The sequence below is a fragment of the Clarias gariepinus genome, chromosome 17 (genome assembly GCF_024256425.1).
Source record: "Clarias gariepinus isolate MV-2021 ecotype Netherlands chromosome 17, CGAR_prim_01v2, whole genome shotgun sequence".
In the NCBI taxonomy this organism is placed as follows: domain Eukaryota; kingdom Metazoa; phylum Chordata; class Actinopteri; order Siluriformes; family Clariidae; genus Clarias; species Clarias gariepinus.
The window spans coordinates 15,337,225-15,361,580 of record NC_071116.1 but is presented as its reverse complement, the minus strand read 5'-3'; the positions used below and the strand labels follow the sequence as shown (position 1 = coordinate 15,361,580).

General features: G+C 37.6%; 1 protein-coding gene across 17 annotated transcripts in view; it reads right to left on the bottom strand.

Annotated features, from left to right (window-relative positions):
- picalma (phosphatidylinositol binding clathrin assembly protein a) overlaps positions 1–24,156 on the bottom strand; it is a 47,168-nt gene extending 23,012 nt beyond the window's left edge. For 4 of the 17 annotated variants that reach the window (XM_053515750.1, XM_053515749.1, XM_053515751.1 and 1 more), the window contains exons 1-4: positions 23,537–24,155; positions 1,342–1,484; positions 937–1,012; positions 72–174 (exon numbers count right to left, since the gene is read on the bottom strand). In XM_053515750.1, coding sequence (XP_053371725.1) covers positions 72–174; positions 937–1,012; positions 1,342–1,484; positions 23,537–23,666 — 452 coding nt within the window. In that variant the 5' untranslated portion in view covers positions 23,667–24,155. Of the gene's footprint in view, positions 1–71; positions 175–936; positions 1,013–1,341; positions 1,485–23,536 lie in introns of all 17 variants that reach the window. The other 13 variants (XM_053515747.1, XM_053515748.1, XM_053515752.1 and 10 more) reach the window with 9 other exon arrangements.
- Positions 24,157–24,356: the final 200 nt, after the last annotated feature.

Here is a 24,356-nt window from a genome sequence, read left to right as displayed (position 1 = left end):
CTGGAATATATAAGAGAATACCAACAATATCATGGTATTGTATGTACTGTACAAAAAGAAAATTCACTTACCCCCTCTTCACTTTAGTGAAGTCGAATGCAACCTGCCTGTAGGACACAGCCTTTTCATTAAGATAACGGCTATACCGCCGAATGAAAGTAGACATATCATAGCCTGAAAAGCAAGACAAAAAACAATGACTATGTTTAATGGTAAGCTCTCTGGTGCACCAAAGATACAAGTTCTTATTAACTTTTAGGCTATTCTAATACTGGAAAGATTCTGATGGAAATATAATGCATTTAGATGACACCTAAAGTGTTTATGCAAAACAAGACCAGAAGATTGAGCCAGAACTAATCTAGAGAGCTTTCATCTTGAACTAGTGCTTACTGCTTGCCTTCCCACTAACATGGGAAAAGGCTTGAGTAAATAAATCCATGATTTCCCTTCTTTTTTTTTTTTTTAACTCAAATTCATCCACACTGCACAACATGCCACATAAGGAAGTAAGAAAGCAGAGAGAGAGGGAGAGACCAATCACACGATTGCACATGGTAGCTTTAGTTTTACGTCACTACACTAGAGCATGAATGGACATATTTACATCCAATGTCTTTAGAAATATAAAAAATGTGAAAAAGAAATCAATGTGACTCTGTTACTGTGCTTCTCCAACAGTGTGACTATTTTGTTAAAGGAGCAGCAGAAAGAAAATCAAAATTCTACTAGACAAACCAGAGTTACGCATTTCTAGCTCTGGAACGGACAAACTTCATGATGAGGTTTATCTCAGTCTGTTGTATCCTCATTAACCTTAATTAAGCTTTACTTTTGGTCTTTATTTGTTTTGTTCTGAATTTCTGGTATTATATTATAGGCATAAATACCAAATCTGCATACAGAATAGAATGTACTCTGTTTGGTCACTCCTACCTTGTAAACCACTTTTGTCCAAAAAATTACTGAGGTTGAATAATGTGTTCCTGGAAGCCAGGTACTGAATAAATCTCTAGGTATATAAAAAGGAAAGACATTGGTTACTCACAAAAATTAAACATGTTATAAAAAGAGCAAGTAGTACGATCAGAACTACGATGCAGTACATTATGGAAACAGCCATTATGGAAAAGCTGCAATTCTATGAGATAAACTATTAATAAAGAAACTTCAATCATTATAAATGTTCAAAAGGTACACTTGTACAGTACCAGCACACACATAGCTGAACAAAATATCCAAATTGAGAATCTATCTTTAAATGTGGTGCAAGCTAAAATGTTTCTATTGGTCATATCCTGAAGTGTTAAGGGCAAGTGTGTGTGTGTAATATATATAGACCTCGTTGCCGTAGACCATGAGGTGGTGTGTAGTGATGAGGGATTTGAAGACGACCACCCAGCTGGTGTTGGTGGTACGCTCGAACAGCGTGTCTGCCAGTTGAGGGATGTTCACATTCATCTCATTTGTGCACTGAATCAGATCTGAGAAGAAAGCAATACAGATGGGTTACTAAAACGTGGATGTGCTCATGAACAAGAATGGATCCATATGTACAGTATGTACACTGCTGTGCCCCCCAAAAATTTATTTTATCCTACCAAGAAAAAAAGTAAAAAAAGTACTGATTTCTCACTTAAGAAATAAAGAAAGACAGAGAAGCAGCAACATTAACTGACAAAAGGGCCCAAGCAGAGCTGAACTGCTGGAAATTATTTTTTCCATGACAGCTAGCTTGTAATTTGCTAGTGTCAAGAATGTGATCGACTGACAGACTTGCATCTGATTGGGTCATATCACAAGACAGTCTGCTGTAAAACAGTAAAAGTTGCTTAAAAATATTAACATACACTTGTCTGCCAAACACATACATCTGATAATAACCAACAGCTATTATCACACTTATTATGCACATAATGCTTCCTGCTTTCCATGCAACCAAAGTATTTTGTTGAAACCCTTGTAATGTAGTCATGCAGTTCATACGTAAGAAGGAAAAAGGTAAATAAATGTATGATTGTCTCATCAACAATAATCTCTCAATAATAGCCAACAGTAATATATATATATATATATATATATATATATATATATACATACAAACACACACACAAATAAATCACCATCTACACAATCAGAACATACTGGACCAATCAGGAATGCTCAACTGGACCAAACAATTTGAAACAATTGAGAGGTATGGTTTAAACTCTTGATAACCTGGTAAAAAAAAAAAAAACATTCTTTCTTGCTGTAAAGAATTTTTTTCTCTGCATGTTAGCCTCATGTGGGGGTAACAAAGCTGTCAACATTGACACCCACTTTAACACAAGAGGAGGAGGACATTGTGTCATTTGCATAATGAGTGGCTGATTCTGCTTTAACGTGGTATCGGAGCAATAGTGTTGGGAACAGCTGGGCAGTACGAGTAGACAAGAACAGGATCGGACCAATACACAATGCTGGTATTGTTATCAGTGCTTCCCTAACCAATAATTAATGAAATCTTGAAAATCAGAAATCTAACCCCCTTCTAACCCTCCCCTTCTAACCAAATCATAACACAGAAAGGAGGATTCATCTGAAAAAAAAAAAAGAAAAAAAAGGGAAAGTCTATTTAAATCTTTTTTTTCCACTTTGGTTATATTTTATGCAGATAAAACTTCACCGCAGGCAGAACCACTCTAATGCTTTTTGCAAACATAATAAACAGCTTATCAGAACAACGTCCATGCAAACAGTTGGAAACTTAAATCTGAATGATTTCAATTGAATCGAAGAAATATTGTCCAGGTATTAATACGCTACAATAATCTAAATGCTTTTCAGACTCAGAATGATTATAACTGAGCTGCACTTGACCAAGTATGGCTCACACTCTCCTTTATCAGGAGCTGAATACAAGATCTCGTTTCTTATTTTTGCTTCTTTATGAACAGTTTTACTCTAGTACAGGAGAGACACATTTAGAACATCACCTTGACACCATCATGGTTTGGAGGCTTGTTTTCTGTGGTAGGAATTTTAAAGAAGATTTAAAAAAAAGATTTTAAAGAATTTCTAGAAATCCATTTGGGACAAGCGAGTGAGAGCGAGAGAGCGGTGGAGAGAGAGAGGTTATTTGTAGACCGTGGGGAAATTTGAAGGAGCTTATTTGAATTTATTTAAATAGATACAAGTCAGCGTCACTGGCGAGCACTGACGATTCCTAGCAGTTTACTAATGTCCACAATTTGTCTAAATAGTGACAAGCTATGAAAACTGCTCGATACGGAAGGGGACACATCCACGTGATAAGTCAAAATTATTACTTAGCCGTTGTTGGCTCTTAAGTGGGATGTCAGACAGAAGCGCTGTGCCAAACTTTTTAGAGATTTGCCGATAAGCTGTGCTTTAATAGCTAAAGTCAAAGCGAGGAAGCTGGTGATGAAAGAGTATAAATGATGTAAAACACATCATGAGAGCTCATACGCATATCATCTCCTAAATAAAGCACTTAAGCCCTATAAAATAATAGTGCTAAACAAATAACACCTTCACAAAATGCATTGTTCATTAGTTCATTAAAGAGAAGTTCTTTCAAGGTCCAAGAACCTGACTTAGACCTTACGAAATTAACTGTTTTAATAATTCAAATAATCTACAGGCCCTCAGTGCAGTTTGGCACAAGGCTGATGATGATGTACAGACAAAGATTGATGTATGCTGGGTTGGACAGTGCATGTCACTGTATCATGACTTTGCTGTCAATGGGAAAAATCTCATCTTGCTTAGCTCACATGTCCTGTCTTTTTTTTTTTTTTTTTTTTTTTTTTTAAATCAGCATCTACAGGTCTTCATTCACTTGTACTGCACACAAAACCTTTTCCCACCATGCACCAGCATCTATTTGGGGAGGTTTATACACATTGTTAGAAACCATAAGAGTTTCTAAAAGACTATTTACAGCATCACTCTGATGGCTTAGTGCAGCAGCTTGTTCAGTTTCATTTTAAGATCGGTCTTTACTTGGTACGGGAGGAAAAGGGTGGCCCATAGAGCACCTTTTTCTTTATAAGCCACAATCACTATTTAAAGCCACACAAAGCGGTAGCTAGAATGAAACAAAAGACTTTTGAGAGCCAGCAGGAATGCATGGCATGCAAACATCCACTGAATTCTACTGTAAATAAAAACTAGGAAAGACCAAAAAAAGTAAAAAATAAAAACATTCAAGTTGGGTTCTTTTCTCTAATAATGATAATAATAATAATAATATTAAAAGAAAAATAGTAAATGCAGACAACATACTACAGAACAAGGATTAGAAATGATTGCGTATCTAGTGTTGTCGTATATTGTGGTACTTGCGATATCACAATGTACAACTCTAAGGTCAATGAAATCTAGTGGACGTACAGCCTGTGCTAGTGAACTTAACTGACTCTACTGAACTAAACTTGTTTCTGAGTCAGGTGTCACATGGAAAAAAGAATACTTAAAAAGGTTAAAATGACATTCAAGTGATGATTGATTGGTACTAAACTTGCCTGACATGTGCAAAAAAAAATAATCACACACTATTCCACCACCTCCACCAGCCTGAACTGTTGACACGAAGCAGGTTGCGTTTATGGATTTATTCATGTTGATGGCACACAATTCTGACCCTACCACCTGTCTATCAATAAAAATCAAAACCAATCAGGCCATGCTGTCTGCTTTTGGCCTACTGGGCGTCCATCTGATGTGGGCTTTTGTTGCTGAAGCTTCTCCACCTCGAGGTTTGACGCATTGTGCATTCTGAAATGCATTTCTGCTAATGACAGTTGTACAGCGTGGTTCTTAGAGTTACTGCAGCCTTTTTATTAGGTCGCACTAGTCTGGGGTTTCTCCATTAGTCACTCTCATCACCAAGACTTATCTATTTGCAGAACTGACCCTCACTGGGCATTTTGTCTTTATCTTTAATCTATTTTATTGTACTGGTCTGTGGAAATGCTAGAAGATACTGTGTGTGAAAAACACCAGAAACTCAACACTTGCGCCCCATTCTGATGGATGACATGAATATCACTTGAAGCGTATGGTGTCTACCTACAGAATTTTACGCATTACAATGCTATTATATGACTGGTTTATTAGATAAATGCACAAATGCGTAGGTGTACCTCAGTGTTTTTAGGGATTTCTTATATATATATATATATATATATATATATATATATATATATATATATATATATATATATATATATAATTTAGAATTTTAAGTCTAAAACTTTCTATCACTCTCAAATATTGCGTAAATGAGAATCTCGACCTAAGGGAAAGACAAACGACACCTAAGAAACGATACAAGCAGCACAAACCAAACTGAATTTTACACTAATGGTGAAGCCACCTTAATTCTATGAGTTTGCTAAGCATTAATTGATTTGTCTGCATTGTGACCAACAAATTGGATTAAGAGAACAATTCGAGATAAGGCACAATCTTAAAATCCCTACTTAAATCTTAGGACATGACTTGAGATCCATTTATCACTTTTACAATTTACATTCCTAATTGGATTTTTTAACTTTAAACACCTATTCCTGTATATGACCTTTAACACTAGATTTATTTAATATTTCTTTTACTTTGTCATTTCAGAGATCTAACCTACAAACCTCCATCTATCCATATGTGAAGAGAAAGATAAACTGGACAAAAAAAAAAGGGGGGGGGAAATCCTCAACTAACCACTCTTCTATGCACAAAGATGGCAGTTTGTCAAAGCCTTTTTTTTTTCTCGCATTCCTGTGTTTTACGGCAGCTGGCACCCGTTGCATGTACTGACTCTTAGCACTGCAGCAGAATAAACAGGTACAGGAGCGGTAGCGTGAGAGGGTACTGTCTGCTACTAGGTTAATCTAATGTTGGCATCGTTCTTCCGGACAGATTTTTTTAAAAATGGTGCGCAAATATGCTTGGGAACCCGTCAATATACCTTGGCACGCCTAGATATACTCTGTGTGTGGGAAAGACTGATATGCAACAACATGCACTGGGGGCAGGCCAGCACACTGCTCTCAATTAGACATGGTTTTTCACGTGTGTTCCTGCTGTGTCCCTGACTTTCATCTCACAAATAAAGGTGATGCATGCAGGTGAGGCTAAACTGATTATGAGGCTGTTTTGGCAGGAGATCAGAATATAGCACAAGCTTTTTGCCACCATTACGGTTTCTCACTCTGTCAAGAAGAGGCCAGAACAGGGGCAGGATCAAAGGTCTGTCAAGACCACTTACAAGCAAATGGTATGAGACACAATTGTCTGTGTTCTTAAAGGCAGGGGGAAAAAAATGCATCAGAAAGATACTGTACCTCAAGCTTCCTATAGCTCATGACAGGAATCTGAATTATTTAATAACAACTAAAATCAGAGCATAGATTTCATGTTTCAAGGAGAACCGCACTTATTGCCTTGAATGTCCTGGAATTAGCAGGGGCATTTTTTAAAGTTCTACAAGCGGCACCGAGGCAACATAGCTATCGCTCCTAAGGGCAGGAAGAGATTATTATATTGTACAAAGTAAACTATTACAGGACCAGAAGAATGTTATATAGTAAATTAAGTAGTTAAGAAAAACTGAAGATATCGATGACCTCATGGCATTACTGGAGAGCTCATTATCTAGATCATAGAAAATAAAATGCCATTTACTGTAAATACACAGTGCTTGCAAATGATTTAAATAAACACAGTTAACTTATTTATTCAGTAAAGTAAAACAAAATGAAGTAAGGCACAGTGCTGCCATGAGCAAGTTGTGGCAGGCTGAGTGCACGTCACCCAGGAAAAGTGAAGTAAACTAATTTTAGCCGCGCTGCACTTGCCAACGTAGTACTTAGTTATGATAGTAATGGTAGTCGCCGTATGTTTTATATAATGGATGGAACAAGTAAAGTAACCTGGCATCACTGCCAGTCAACAGAGTATGGAATAAATTTTGGTGCAGTGTCAGTGGAAGGGGATTTCCCTAGCCGATATCCTATATTAACAACTTTAATGACCTTTTTTGGTTTTTAACAAAAAGGACACTAAGACACCATAAGAAAAGGACATCAAATTATTGCCTTTGTGGTTTTCTAAAATTAATAGGGCATCGGGGCAACTGGTCAATGCCGTTGTTACTGCTGTAAATTTTGCAAATCCGCACCCTGTAAAATTATTCTAAACAATAAAATAAAAAACTAAAAAAGATTTTGGCCATATGTCTCCAGAAAAAATACTGAGAGAGTAGAAAACACCCTGTTTTCACATTACTAAGCTACCTTACAGACCAATAACACAGACTGGTACAGACTCTCTCTCTCTCTTTTGCAGCTTAATGGTCAGTACTGTCTCTTTGCACTTCCAGGGTCAGTGTCCAGTGTCAGGAAAAAAAAAAAAAAAAAAAAAAGTGAGGCTGGGTGCAACCATTTAATATATAGATCCTAGACCCTGGTCATGGAGAACCTGCAAATCTGTTTGTGTGTTTTTTTTTCCCCTCAACCACACAGCTCCCAGCACACCTGATTTAATTAATCAGTTAATTAACAGGCTTTCCTGAATTCCTAAGAGGAAATGTGCAGGGCCAGCCATGACCCACATGAGTACCACCGTCCTAGACTAATGCATGCACGCCCCTAAAAATAGATTTTAACTTTTTTTTTTTTTTTTTTTTTTACATATTTAAGCCTTTCATTTCTGCTAAAATTTTTAGCTGCTATTTGTCATGACCCTCTAAATAATAAAACCCTCTTATAACAAGTTGTTGCATTTTCATGGGCTGTAATATTCCACTAAAGAATTGAATAACATCCTAATCAGAATAATAACTAACCATGTAATCAGAACAGACCGACCCAAACCGGCGGGTTTTTAAAAAAATATATATTGGTGTTACCTTTAACATGGCTAATATTTTTTTGTTAAACAGATTATTAAACACATGATCTGATCGTCTCTTTCTTGTTAGAGTAAATAAATTCTTTCTGTGCACCTTTGCTCCGCATGGTTATGATATTAGGCAATGTGAGAAATTTTCCAGGAAGGAAGTTTAATATTCTTGATGAGCTGCGAAGGTCCTCTTTACAAATTCAGGGCTTTAAAAGGAAATTGGTTATCTGGCACATGGAGGTAGTATTTTTTTTTTTCAGCTGAATTTTCATCTGCTCATGGGCTACAATGTCAATACCTTTCAAACATTTTAATGATGTGAACATTCCAATCATAGCGAAGTGGGTAGAGAGTTGGAAGCGATTGTGGGCAGACATGGACAAGAGTAGGTGTCAGTCATCAAGGGTTCGTTACTAAACAGCGTTCTCAACTCTAAATCTGGGCAATGCGATTTTTACTTAAAGCAACTAAGTATGTATTAGAGACTGAATACTCCCATGCGTCCCGTGAGTTAAGGCAGAATAATAAGGATGACTTCCTCCACATCAAGTGACCTCAGTCAGCAAAATGTTAACAGCAAGAGACTAGTCATGCACATATGTTTGTTTTAATGCCGCCTAGACAAAAGTCATGGTTTTCCCATCCAAATGCTATTCTTATGATCAATATCTCAAACTCTGAATATGTAACTGTCTGACTCAATGATGTAAAGTGGAAAAACTATAAATACACAAGCTGGTAATGAGAAAATGTGAGTAAAATGCAAGTCAAAGTGCCAAAAAAAAGCCACAGGAAAAGGTATATTATAGGTCAGGATGCCGGATTATTATTATTATTTTTTTTTTTACTTCTATAGCAAACAATAAGTATAAAACAAGCAACTTTTACCCGGCTACCAGACTCCTAGTGGTACACAAAGAACTAAATTCTTTGCGTACCACTAGGACACCACTACATTAAAATTGTACCACTACACTAATATGTACCACTATTAAATGTACCACTACATAAAAAATGGGCCCAAAACCAACACAACTGTGCTTGGCCAACGCAGAGTATTCACACACTGCCTTAAAATACAAGCATCAGCAAGCTAATGGCATGTTACACAAGTCGCCTTTTTAATTTGCTCATGGAAACTCATTAAACATTAAAGCACATTCAGCAATACTTTACAGTATTTTAAACATAATGAAATTTATTACTGCCGAGATGAGAGGAGCGCCATGTAAAAGAATAAAGGAATACTTGTACTTCATCAGAACTACATCCGAGAGCACACGAATATATATACACACACACACATCCGAAAGCTTTTAGTTTTTCGGAAAACTCACATGCAAGCGCACGCAAAGCTAGAGTCTGTGTATTAAACACACCTCTTGTACAAAATCCACAAGATATGAAAGTGCACAATTAAACATGAATCCAAATCAAATGCCACAATATTAGGATGTTGCCTGTTTTGCTGCACCCCATCCTACTGTATATAAAGCATTTACTGACAGCATTGATTTGATTTAGACTTTTGAATAAAGTTAACAACTTATGTTAATAAGATGACAATAAGTCCCATATTGCGATTTAATCTAAAATGGCCAAACTAATTTTTAAAGCCGATTTATTTCCATATAAGAACAGTGCTCTCGTAAGAAATCTTTAACCAAGTAGCAGAGATGCACATTGACTCATTTGTTACATTTATAAGTTCAAGTATTACTGGACTTCAGGCAGCAGAAATAATCTGACCATTTCTAAATGAAAACGCAAATTCACATTCACTCCATTCCTGCATACAACAGCCATCACCACCCCTTTCCCTAGAAAAATATAAAAAAATCAATAGATATATTCAGCATTACTCTGCCAACGTGACGTCTATAAACTTGGGCATCACTAGCAGGTTTGTTTTCTTATGAACCTTTTTGTTTGTCTCACGCACAGTGATGTGAATGGTGAATGGATTCTGGAAACAGACACATGTACATGTAGTATTTGCTGCTTCTTTAACTGCAGACTCTCGCTCACTTGGTGGGTTTAATTCTCCTCTTCATTTTATTGGATCGTTTAATAGACACTAAAGAGATGAAGTGATGAAAGAGACTTTGTTAAGTTTGCAATTTCCCCACATATACGATGAAGCATGATGTGCAATGGTATCCTGCAAAAGACGCAACAGCCGCTTGTAAATTCACAGACGTCCTTCCCAGATGTGTGATGATGAAAAAGGCAGACCACCCTTGGAGGAAGTATTTTTTTCTTTCCAGGCAAACAAAAAAAAAATTCTCTGTGCCAGTAAACGGTGATTGATTATCTGGGCAAAACTGACCATCACAGGAGCAGATGAACTGTACGTGACTAAAAAATTTTTTGTCGCACAATCAAGAAATCCAAGTTTAAACATCTAAATCAGTTACACAGCACAATACAAGACCAAGCCATGTTTACATTTCGTTATTAAGGCATTTCTTTGCCGCTTCCTCGGATTGCAGTAAAAGAATTAAATTGTGTAACAGATCTAGCGCTTTAAGGGCCGACAGCAGACTTTCCTGCTTTAGACTGATCATAATAGCACCGCATCCTATAATCACGACTATCTCATATTTAATCATGTCCTGACATTTTTCTTTCATGAGTTAAGTAATAACTTCCTTTTGGGTGTTTACATTTAGAATAGCTGACGACATAAAAGAATGCAGGAAGCACTTTGTCAGGTTCACTGGGTTCAGACTCCCATTTTTGGTTCTTTACTTCAGAGCAGAAGTGCTAAGCATGCTAATCTAGAAAGGAGTACCGACTCCTCATAACCTAATGAACATGCTTTAAAAAAAGGGAGGCGATCACTAATTGTCAGTTGGGCTCAGATAAAAAAAATAAATAAAAATAAGTGACCTTTAACCCCTGTTCTTCATAGTAAATTAACAGCTTTAACACACAGGAAGGAAAACAAAAACAAACAAAAAAAAAAAAAAACGCATGGCAAGTGCTCAAGGTCCCTGCCTGCCTGCCCCTGTTCTGTTCTCTAAGCAGACCTTACACAAATATGGAGCAACTCTTAATGCCTCACAGCTGCACATTTATGGCCTATTTCCCAGCGTTATCACTGGGCAGAGGCAGTTAAGTAGGACAGTCTAACCCTTATCCCTCTGCAGACTTTTCAAGTTAGTTTGATCGGCATGGATGTCTAGGGATCACTATGTCTAGAAGGCAAGACTCAAACCTCAAGAACAGCTGTGCTGTGTAACACACCACCACTGGGAGCGCAAACCCACTGAGAATCACAATGCAATATAATCGTGAGATGCGGCGCAGGCAACCAAGCGTGGCTAAATCTAACACTGGCTTGTATTTGCAGAGCTAAACAATATCACTTCTCCAAAACAACCACAACTGCTTTCAATTGATGCAAAGGTGGAGGGAAAGCAGAGCTGACGGACAAACTATTACACTCAGCAGGCACGTTACAAGGAACACCTGTCTGTGCAGTGATCTAAATGATCTAAATCAGCCAATCAAGTCAAGTGTCAGCAGTGCACTAAAAAAATAAAAACACACAGATATGGGCAAAGAGCGTATTAATTTAAGGTTCCCATGAAACATCAGAATGGTTGGAAAGTGTGGCTTTGTCTGAGGCATGGTGGTTAGTTCCAGACTTACTGGTTTGCGGTTTTCAGAAAATGCTGATCTGTGAGGATTTTTACAAGCATCTGCCTTTGGACTTTACACACATTTGTTTGAATACAAAAATGTATATGCCTTTAAATAAATACACAAAAATTATATCTGAGTTTATATCACAACAAGGAAATAAACCTCTTTATATGCACCAGGTGATTTCTCCAAACCAGCAGAGGGCGCTGTAGAGCTAGCAGAGCGAGTAACATCTGTATTGGTAAAACCGCCATTTCAATAGGGGAAAAATAATAATTAAAAATAAATAAATAAAATATATGTATTAACAACAAAAGAGCAACAATGAGCCCAGCTAACTTTAACACAAGGGTAACCATAACTTTATAGCCATACACCAATGAGCTTTACGCATTTAAACAACGCAAAAATTACTTTAAATATGAAATTATAAATGTTTAAATTAAATTAACCAACTTTTTTTAACGAAGCAGCACATGGTATGTAATCAGCCATAATTTCTTAATTCGAAACAAACTTTGCTCCCATCACATGGGACGTTGGGCTGCCTGCCAAAGCATGAACAGCTTAGAGCAGCAGAGAGAGAGAACAACATGTCAAGCCACCTTACTGAGATGTCCATTTTTATTTTGAGGCAAGAATTGGACATTGGTTCTACTGTTTTTTCACTATCACAATTATAGCAGACATGTGTTAGTTTAAAATAATCTTTCTCTTGTTAAATTATAAAATCCAGCTTCAAATGCACTCCTGTTTCCTCATACAGCTTTTTTCCCCCACTGTCAACTGCTAGCATCAGTGTAACCACAGTAAAAATAAAACATGGAGCCACGACGGAAGACTTCCTTTTCCCCTGGTTTGAATTATTCAAATCTGTGGTTCAGAAAAGCCGCCACACACACAATGCACAGCACAAACATGCAAAGGCTTAAAACTTCTAGCTTTCTGTTAATATCAGGAGAAGTATGTGAATTAATGCTAATTATAGCAGGTAGACTGACCTAGCATGAAGCACACAAAGAGCTGAATACACATAATTTAAAGTAAACTAGCCATGACTGCCTAGCGCCAAGACTTCCCATCAGTAAAATACATGTACATTACTCTCAGCTGGGTGTGTCCCAGTAGTCCATTTTTACAATATGCAATCAACACACATAATATTCTACTCATTCGCCTCAAAATGCCAGGAGGCTGTGATGGGTCCCGGGAGTCCTTAAGCATTGTAGGTTGGGTTGCATGAGCTAATCAGACAGTATAAAAGCAACACTGAAATTCTAAAATCATGTAATTATTGTAACATAAAAAAAAAAAACAGCAGCACACACAAGGTTCATATTACCAGCATGAAGTGACTCAGTTCTGAATTTTTACCATAACGTGACACAGATCTAAACTTTCTTTTTTTTTTTTTTAGGACTGTCTGAACTCACAAATCTGATGTTTCTCAGATTGGAACTAAATCACTTTCATATGTGCTCCTAGATCTGATACGTTTCATACGTGGTCATGGGACCTGAATGAGAACAGTGAGATTGTAATTTATGCAACTTTTTGTCCCAGCGCATGTGTGTGGTGTTTGTTGACATCAATCAGCACCAGCAGAATGAGAATTTCTGAAAAAAATGTTAAAGTGAGGTGTCTGGCTTTCTTCCTTCTTCTGGAACTCAAAAATTACAGCCATGTAACTGGTTGCCATCCTAGAGTAAAATCACAGGCATATTTTATGCTAAAATTGCATCCATTATTTGAAGTGAATGTGTGGTTGCCCAAACTTGTGATTTATTTTAACCTGAGATGGCACAAGCAAAGACGTATACAGTACATTCCATTTAGAGGACAGACACATTATTCAATAGAATCAGAAAAAAAATGGCACTTCTAATTATGAATGTAAACCATCATGACACGCAAATCTGCCCCAAAGAAATCTGAATCGTACAATGTGACTCAGACTCCAATCAATGAGACACAGCATTTCATGCCATCTCTGATGACCACTTTTAGAGTTTGTATGGAACATCAACTTTAGCTCAGATGCAACATTTTAAAGGCCCAAAAAAGATTCAGTAATGGCTCTTAAGACTAGGCATTGCTAAGGATATTTTAATAATTTAGTGGTCGCCAAAAGTATTAAGACAACATATACATGTAACGTATTAAGATGACATACATATGCATAAAACAGATGTCACCAATTAGTTCTCGCTAATCCTGCATGAAAAGTTGTGCTATTAAAAATCAGCTGGTTTAGGTTTAGTTAAAAGATTGAACAAATATGTGGCATGACTTTTAGTTTCTGAAGCCAAGGTGTCCACCCCTGCACAAAGCTAGAGAATTTCCAAGTGGACTGTAAACTTCTGCATATGATATTTAGAAAGAAATCAAGCAGTCATGGATTAAGCGAGTGACGCCACCTGAGATGTCTTTCTGACTCTATGTCCAGGCAGATACAGCAGGTCTTGAAGGATTGCACACTAGATGTTGATTGTTATATAACCATTTTATTGCATTAAGTTAATTATTCTTATTATCTAGATTGTCATAATTAAAAAAAAATTGAGAATAAATCTAAAACACTGAATTTCACTCTCTTTCTTATAGGTTTTGGCCACTGCTATAATTCTGTCTCCTGGAACACGGCTAAGGTGATATTGAAGAAATATATGAACATACTGATGGTAAATCCATTTTACTGTGCCACAAAAATCTACATATTTTAACCACTAAGATAAAGCAAGTCTCATTATGGATTCATAAAAAATTATGCTGACTGATGCATGATTTTGCTTTAAAACTAGAGAATATAAGCATTGCGAAAATAAACAAATTCTCTGGTAGCAAAGCGCTACTGTCATCTACTTTGGAAGAACCCCTTTTTATAAAGTGGTTTGGGCTTCATCCCTGGGCCTGTGCGGTTTAATTTGACAACTGGCCTAAAGCACCTCCCAAACCACGGCCTAACCAAGTATTTACAGCTCTGAAGATATAATTATCTGCTGTTATCACTGTTCCCTCAGGTTTATAAAAGTGCTATGTACAGAGTCAGTGACAGCTGGTGGAGATATTAACCGGGAAAGCCAACATCTTACATCTTGATAATGAAACCTGGGGTTGAGTAATGCATTATATCATGAGGTATCATCAACGGTTTTCATCTATTGAGACAAAGAATATCACCCACACCCAGAGTCAGAGAGGGAGCTGCATTAAGCCTGATTTATGCTTCAGCATCAAGTCTATGCCGTAGGTGTATAGTGATCCCAACAACTGTGATTGGTCCGTCTGGTAGCATAGCACTTCTGGCTTCCTTCTCTACACTTCAATTCTTGAATTGAGTTGAACGTCCATCTCAATTCAATTCTTGAATTGAGTTGAACGTCCATCTCAACACTCATACCATCTCTTCCATCGTGTTTCTGTGCGGCAGAATTCCAGTAAAAGTAACATTTATCAACTCCAACAAGATCCATTCAGTTTCATTCACTATTGTTTCTAGTACTGATACAAGTATTAATGCTCACAATGCATAAATTACCCTTTAGTCATTTACAGTCCAGTTAACTGTCCTGTTGTGTTTAAATGGCAATTTGTGCACAATAACATTTCAATTTTCAAAAATTGGACCTAAAATAACCTACCTACCTGCGGTTCATTACAACCCCAACGTAGTAAAATGACTACTGACAAAGTCTTCACCTGACATGATGGTCCTTGAAAGGCTGTATTAATTTGCTAACTACTGGCTAACAAGTTAAATTCTGTAATGAGTAAAAACAGGCTGTAACATACTTGCATCTGGATAAAGCTCCACCACACCTAATATTTTAGAATCCAATACACACACGGTCCAGTCTTTATTTCCACTTCCTCTTTTTACCTTGATTGGGCTATCATTTACTCTTCTACTCCACTGATTGGTTGCTGGCAGCCGTCTGTCACAACGCGGCTGAAGTTGAAGACTGAAGTTAGGTATTTGGTCGTGTTTGACATATTTGAACTGGTTTATGATGCAGGTCTACAAATTTTCCCCAGTTCTCACCAAACATCCAGGACTATAATTTACTACTGCAGCAAGTTATTAAATGTATGATATAATGTTCACAACCAGACCGTGTTTTTTTTTTACTATAATATGATTTTTATCTTCTGCTGCGATTATGAGAACAATGTTTGTCATGTCAATATTAAACTATTAGATAAAGCTTATTTGATGCGATAAACTGAAAAGATTGTGTGCCTTTGTTTGGTTCGAAATGAGCAACTGTTTGCAAACGCGAAAGTCAAAAATATGCAGCACCATGCGCATATTTCTATATTGCAGTGAAAGTGACAAGGAAACAAACAGTAAGGGATTCACAGATTTTAAATTGCATTTAAGAAAAAAAAAATATGAATAATATCCCGAGGTAACTTACTGCAGGTATAATCGCATAAAATGTGACCCCAACCAAACGTAAAGAATACAGACTAGCTCTACTGTGATGAACCAAAAGGCTTTCTACGGAATTCCTCTATAATAATTTTAAGCAAAATATTTACACTTGTGTCATTGTTCAGGTGAGGCCTCTGTTCAAAATTCTCACATTCCTGAAAACAGATGCTGCCCGTCTGATGAAAAGGCAGAACAAGGGACAAAGAATTGCACTGTGGGCAAGTTTGGGTGTTGCAGCAAAGCCGTACAGAGCATGTCTGATATTTTAGCCCACTCTGACGATCATGTGGACTTTATTCCTGACTTAAATGTCAGCACCCATAAAAACTCCCCACACGCAACCATGTTCACGGCCTAAGGAAAGGAGTGCAGGTCCACTGTATATCAGACCAAACACCCTCCGGAATACAACAGTACACAGCAGGTACATGACTTAATTGCATCAGAGATTAGGCGTCAGAGAGAGATCAGAGTCATTCCATGTGAAAACTGTATTATGTGGATATTTGGCCACACTGCGAGCATGGTGCACTTCGGATAATTTCTGAGTTACGCCATAGTTTGGGGAAAAGAAATGTGTGTGTGTGTGTGTGTGTGTATGTATATATATATATATATATATATATATATATATATATATATATATATATATATATATATATATATATATATATATATATACATATATACATATATACACACACACACACACACACACAGGTCCTTCTAAAAAAATTGAAGTAGTTCAAGCCTTTTAATTGTTTTAATATTGATGATTTTGGCATACAGCTCATGAAAACCCAAAATTCCTATCTCAAACAATTAGCATATTTCATCCGACCAATAAAAGAAAAGTGTTTTTAATACAAAAAAAGTCAACCTTCAAATAATTATGTTCAGTTATCCACTCAATACTTGGTCGGGAATCCTTTTGCAGAAATGACTGCTTCAATGCAGCGTGGCATGGAGGCAATCAGCCTGTGGCACTGCTGAGGTGTTATGGAGGCCCAGGATGCTTCGATAGCGGCCTTAAGCTCATCCAGAGTGTTGGGTCTTGCATCTCTCAACTTTCTCTTCACAATATCCCACAGATTCTCTATGGGGTTCAGGTCAGGAGAGTTGGCAAGCCAATGGAGCACAGTAATACCATGGTCAGTAAACCATTTACCAGTGGTTTTGGCACTGTGAGCAGGTGCCAGGTCGTGCTGAAAAATTAAATCTTCATCTCCATAAAGCTTTTCAGCAGATGGAAGCATGAAGTGCTCCAAAATCTCCTGATAGCTAGCTGCATTGACCCTGCCCTTGATAAAACACAGTGGACCAACACCAGCAGCTCACATGGCACCCCAGACCATCACTGACTGTGGGTACTTGACACTGGACTTCAGGCATTTTGGCATTTCCCTCTCCCCAGTCTTCCTGGCACCTTGATTTTCGAATGACATGCAAAATTTGCTTTCATCCGAAAAAAGTACTTTGGACCACTGAGCAACAGTCCAGTGCTGCTTCTCAGTAGCCAAGGTCAGGCGCTTCTGCCGCTGTTTCTGGTTCAAAAGTGGCTCGACCTGGGGAATGCGACACCTGTAGCCCATTTCCTGCACACGCCTGTACACGGTGGCTCTGGATGTTTCTACTCCAGACTCAGCCCACTGCTTCCGCAGGTCCCACAAGGTCTGGAATCGGTCCTTCTCCACAATCTTCCTTAGGGTCCAGTCACCTCTTCTCGTTGTGCAGCGTTTTCTGCCACACTTTTTCCTTCCCACTGAGGTGCCTTGATACAGCACTCTGGGAACAGCCTGTTCGTTCAAAAATTTCTTTCTGTGTCTTACCCTCTTGCTTGAGGGCGTCAATGATGGCCTACTGGACAGCAGTCAGGTCGGTAGTCTTACCCATGATTGCGGTTTTGAGTAATGAACCAGGCTGGGAGTTTTTAAAAGCCTCAGGAATCTTTTGCAGGTGTTTAGAGTTAATTCAAATGATTAGGTTAATAGCTTGTTTAGAGAACCTTTTCATGATATGCTAATTTTTTGAGATAGGAATTTTGGGTTTTCATGAGAATTTCATCAATATTAAAATAATTAAAAGGCTTGAACTACTTCAGTTGTGTGTAATGAATCTAAAATATATGAAAGTCTAATGTTTATCAGTACATTACAGAAAATAATGAACTTTATCACAGTATGCTAATTTTTTGAGAAGGACCTGGTATATATATATAAGCAGATCAGGGACAAAGTCCTGTTCGTTCAGCTGACGTTGGTTCATTTACCTCATTAAATAAATGTCTGAACAAAGCCTGTACCAAACAAAAGTACCATAACCTGCTGCTCATGTTAAATAACGGATCATAGTTTAATGTCGTGTGGTGATGGCAGAAATGGTAAAATGTGACCGACCACAGAGATTCAGTACAAAACAATTGTTGTGTATTTTTGTGCAGTCTTTTAAGAAACAAGGGTAAGTTGAGAGGAATGTTCTCTCTACCCCGGAAACCCAGCCCAAATCAAAAGGGCCGAGGGAGGGGTACAGCCATATCTAACATACAAATCAACCAGGGAAGGGGCGAGACACATTGCTATTTCTGTCCCAAAGGAAACTACAGCATACAACAAGCTGCTTGAAATACCTACGACCCTCGTCACCGTCCTGCAACACTACCAGTCACTCACCGGAACATGTTCAGAACCCTCAGTCATGACCAGGACTCTTTTCGTCCATGTTGTCAGACAGAAAACAGCATGTCGGGTTTATTTCTTAAATTTTAAGATCAAATACCAGCACTGAAAATTTCAAGCAACCAAATTCGATCCGTCTCGACAGACTGTAGTCAGGTTTACTTGCATATTCACACTGGTTGTCATGGTAACATAGGGGTATTTATGAACGTTTCCTGATTAAAGAATAAGTTTGCTGAATTTTGTTCAAACAGCTCAACTCTGATCTTCAATATTTCCTTTTTTTAAAGCAGGAAGCATTTTTTGCAATCAGAACAAAACTTACTTTAGTAATAGTACTTTAACAACTTTCTGGTTGTTTTTAATTTAAATTGTGTACAATTCACCTAAAAACAGATTTTAGAAACAAAATCAGCCCTCAAAGTCTGCCCTTGTGTGTAAGGAGGTCATAAAGTTCATGCCAGAACGAGAATTTTAACGAAGATAGTAACGGTTAGTTTAGTCCTACAGGAGTGTCTGGAATGCACTCCACTTACTTTATCAACCCGGAAGAACGACTACAAATAATCTTTCCAACAATTCATCATATCATATCATCAATACCTTAGAAACAGGAGACTGGATGTAAATAGACAACATTTCCATGCAAGGGACAGCATTAAGGACATGAAGGATATGGTAAGTGAGTTCTCTGTAATCATACCGTGTCACATAACGGATTACTTTCGTTTCGCCCCTAGTGGAAAACTAAATACTACAACTTGAGACATGAGTTAAGAGGCAGTTGAGCAGTGAGAAAATACTAATACTAATTTAGCAATTCCAGTGGACATCTACTGTAGGTTTAGGGTTCGACATAGGTGTTTCAAAGTCATAATGTATGTGAAAAACACAAGTTCCAAAATGTATTGTTCGTTGATTTTTTAAGCAGATCACCCATTTACAGAATGAGCTTTGACCCAATTAGATGGTCAAAAAAAAAAAAAAAAAAACTGTATTTATAGATTTTTATTATAGCTTCACTATGGCAAATAAAACCAGAAGATCGTCCAATGTCTGGTTCATTTATATATATATTAAAAAAAAGAAGTAGAAGAAGAACAAGGAGAAAAAAACTGTGCTCCAGGACTGGAAGTGCAGTGATTAACAGTCCTTCTCTCACCAGACCATCTCACTCTCAAAATAAACAAAATGCATCATGGCATTTTACTGAGAAACTAGAAGCACACACTTCTCCGTTCTGAAGACTTTCCTGTGCTGGGAATTTAAATCTTACAACACAAGCTTTTATGCTTTAAGATTACATAGATGTTACCTAGCTAATAAAAATTCATATTTCCAAAACATTAACTATTATAAGGCTTTTCTTCGTTGAGTTATATATTTTTAGAAAAATTTAGATTACATGAAGCGTCCCCTGTGAATGATCTGTTGTTATAGAAACAAAAATATATTTACATATATTCACGTTACAGCTACTATCCGAGCTGTGTGGTCATATAAAAAAAAAATATCAAAGAATTTAACTATGCTGTGGTTTAAGCTCTCTTGAAACTTTTCCTGCACAAGTGAACCCATTTGCAAAGCAATTTTGTTAGGATTTGGTAGGAGGTGTACCGTACACCATTATGGAAATTGATCCACAGCCTCCTGCTTTACACAGAAGTGCATTAACATATAAAATATAATCACTATCCACAAGCACTGGTGCTGGTATTCTAGTTGCCAAAAAAATAAAATAAAAAAAAATCTTGCAACCCCACCATTCCTGAGTGACATAAGATCAACAAGCGTTCACAAACATCTGCTTGCAAGTACAAAACTTGCAACCTGACTACAGCTTCAACAAATGCAAAGAGCAGCCTACATATCCTAAATGGCTCACCTGCAATGTTTAAAACAGAGACTGAGGAAACGATCATTATCAGTAATAAGTCACTCAGCTAACCACACAAAAGTAAAAAGGCCAAACATCAATGTGTTAAATAGAGGGCTTGCGCCATCTTGACCCTCCAGATTTTCTTCCATGGCAGTTCATCCAACTCCAGTGTGGGGGAGCTTCTCTAAAGAGAGCATGTACAAAAAACTAGACAGCAGACAATGCTAAAGCCAAAGCTATAAAGAGAACATGAAGGTGAATGCAGCATCCATGACATCAGATAGCAGGCAAACAGACATAGGTGTTTATTCCTGGCAGCTGAAACACAACTATAAAAAAAAAAAGAAAGAAAGGAAAAAAAGTAAAGCAGTTTGTGTATGTGCCTTACACACACTACTAAATGCGAGTTAGTGTATGTTGTGCATTTTGGTATATAAATTAAAGAAGAACTAAATCACCACTAATAGGATGCAATCTGACAGAAGAATGCTAGAAGGATCCAAAAAGTTGCTCAGAGAATATGCAAAAATAGATTTAAAAAAAATAATAATAATAATAATAATACTGATTATTACAGAATATTTAAATTACAGTGCTGTTGAATTAACTCCCAATACTTTTTAGCCAGAAGGTGCTTAATAATTTCTTGAATGGCTTAAGATCAGTCCTTTGGTCCAGTATTAAAAGTGAAGAAAAAATTCAGATTTTTGCATGATGAGTGTGCATTTTGTCCTCATGATACAATTTAGACAAAGCTTAAAAGAGAGAGGGCCATCGGAATGCTTTAACGCATGCTGACGTTGCCAGACGGATTGGAGTGGCCAGGAATACCATTTCCAGTTAGATTCCTAACAACTGATTCCTCTGCTGATCAACCCAGTTCGAGAAAATTTAGGACTGACAACGCCAAGACAGGAAGGATTAATTAAATAGATAAAATAAAAAAATAAAGTTTAAGTTGCACATAAGTACATTAAAGTAGATCTTGGTTGTTTTAAGTTTTCCTGCACTGCACACTGACCATGAAGATTGTCACCTGGAATGTGAGTACAATGTAAGTAATCAGGGTCAAATTCCACAACCCTTGTTCCATACAAAAATACATAAAAGAAGCTTCTGCAGAAGTTACAGGCGATTTATGTACCATAAAAACAAAGAAAACAAAAATTTGTATGGAATAACCAGCAACTTTTAAAAGATTACATTGTACAAGTGTTTACAAAGTTCATGTTTTGAAAACCCAAATATCCCTTTAAGACAAGACAGACCAGTCATTTGAGAAATCATACAGAAAATCCGGCCAGTGTTTTCAAGCTGTGATCAATAACAGAGGCTCATTCACTCGACACAGACATTACAAACATGAATGTTGAACACACCATCATGATGAGGTCGACTTTTAAATTTCTATGATCTCTGGAGCTGAACATAAAAAATTTCTGATGTTGATGATAATCTTTTTTTTTTTTTTTTTTTTACTTATTTGACAGGAAAAAATGTAAGAAAAAAAAAGATTAATTGAAAAGAAGCAGGGAACAACAGCTATCTGCTCTGCACAGAGAATCAAGAGTACAATGCAAAAGTTGTAGTGATTTTTTTCAGTGGCATTTTTACAAATGTTAAATTATTTCATGCTTAATTTTATTTTGGTTGTTCCTTTTTACATTTAGGTATGACATTGGTATGGAACCAATATTATTTATTGTACAAATAGGGAACTGGGATCATTTCCAAGTACACTTGACTCCAAAGTTTAGTTCGTTTTTATCTGTGTGAACTGGGGAACTGGGCCGAAAGTCCTCTTAAAATGGTGGTCTGTGCCGAATTACGTACTTCGGCACGGATCAAATCAAATATAATTTGACATATAAAAGCCAATCATATTTGAACACAAAAGTGGTTAGCTGTTTAAAACATCGTCATTAGTGCCGTCTGTCTCCTCTGAAATCTCTACGTGTTCATAGCATGTGCCAATCTCATCCTCTGACCTACACACTAATAGCTGATAAAGTAGGAAGGCACGCGATAGTGTTGCTCTTGGCATTAAAAAAATAGCAATAATATTAGTCATAGAGTGAAGATCGACTAACTTGTTCTCTTCTTGGATATTCTTTTATTGGAGCCTCACAAATCAACTAGGTCCAACCAACTAGGAGATAATATTGAAAATAAAGTGTGCCAGAGTATGGAGAATAGTAATAAATGTGAATGCTGACTAGCTCGGGAATGCAATTGTTCCTGGGCAGAGTATAAATACTGTTCTTGGAGTAAAAGTGATCAGGTTCACGAAAACATCAAACTGAACATGCAATTGTGTTTGTGTCCTTACTTAGATCACAGCAAAGAAAGTGAGAGAAGATCTGACTTTAAATTGTTTTGATTTTGTGATTACGATCTTTAAAAAGCATTATGTATTTGCACATTTGTGATTGGTTTTGTTTCCCATCATTATGTCACATTTGTTCTTTTTCTCTGACCTCTAAACCATACGGGGAAAAAAACAAAACTTTTCTAACAAGTGATACCAGTTCTCTAATAACAGATCATTTAAAGACTTTATCACAGGTACTATAACCCTTCATGGCTTTTAGCTGGAAAAATATCCTAAGTAGATCTCGTGAAGTGTGTAGAAAGAATGTATGTGTATGAAGAATGTCCTCAGCAGAGAGCAGGTAACTTGGACCTCTGTTTGGATCTGAGTGTGGTTAATTATTTGTGAATGAGTACAGTTCTTGCAGCAGTCTGAGCTAATCGAGCGTTCACGTGTCATCGCTTATTGTAAACTCGGAGCAAACATGAAGGACCTTAAACACGGACTAACCTGGAGACAGACGGGCGAAAGTTGGACAGAGAGACACGCTGGCTACACATCACTGTAACGTTAGCTAAATGAGTATTAGGCCTCGGTCACGAAACCACAGTTATGACACACTCCCACTGACACACACTCCTGTACAGTAAGCTCGGGTGCTGGTTGAGGTTCATACTTACAGTCCAAATGCTTCTTTTTGGGCCCCATGACTTCATGTGTGGTCGCTTTGCACACCGTTTTGGACACTGCCGAGCCGGTGACACTGTGCTGCGCTGCCGTTATCCTGTCCGTTATGCTTTGGCCAGACATTTTTGCAGTTATGTATAAAAAAAAACAAGCACCAAAACGTAGACCGGTATTATCCCACAAAAGATGCTCACTTTTCCTCCAGCCCACTAAAACCAGGAGAGGAAAGTGGAAAAAAAATAACGGCTGAAGGGGAAAAAACTGTAGTTAGCTAACAGGCTAAAGCTTTTTGGTAGCTGTGTACAGCTTTAGCCGCTTTAAATATCAGCTCGGTCTGTGTGTTTCTTCACAAGCCAGAGATACAAACTTCACTACATACCACAGCTATACTCCTCTATTACAAAACCGTCCTCTCCACTACCCCCTGCTCATTTACCCTCTCCCTATCTGTCTGTCCGTCTCTCTCTCCTCTTTCTCTCTCCCTCCCTCCCTGTCTCTCTTTATAACTTCCCCCTTTCCCCTTTATGACTGGCTCCTGTTCGGCTCGCCGCCCCTCGGTGGCTTTTAAAAGGACTGAAGGCTCGTAGGAAAATGGCGGGCCTGTTTCCTCTTCTCACTGGATCATCCCAACGCTTGTGTGCTCCATGTAACCATAGATATAAATACATAGATGCCGCATTCCCGATTAGCCCTGTTATACGGAGCGTGTGAACGGCTGAGGGAGAACCGCCATCTTCTGGTGTTATTTGGTACTGGGAAAAAAATCCCGGCCTTTAGTACCCTCTTCCCACCGAAGTGACCCAGGTGCTAGTT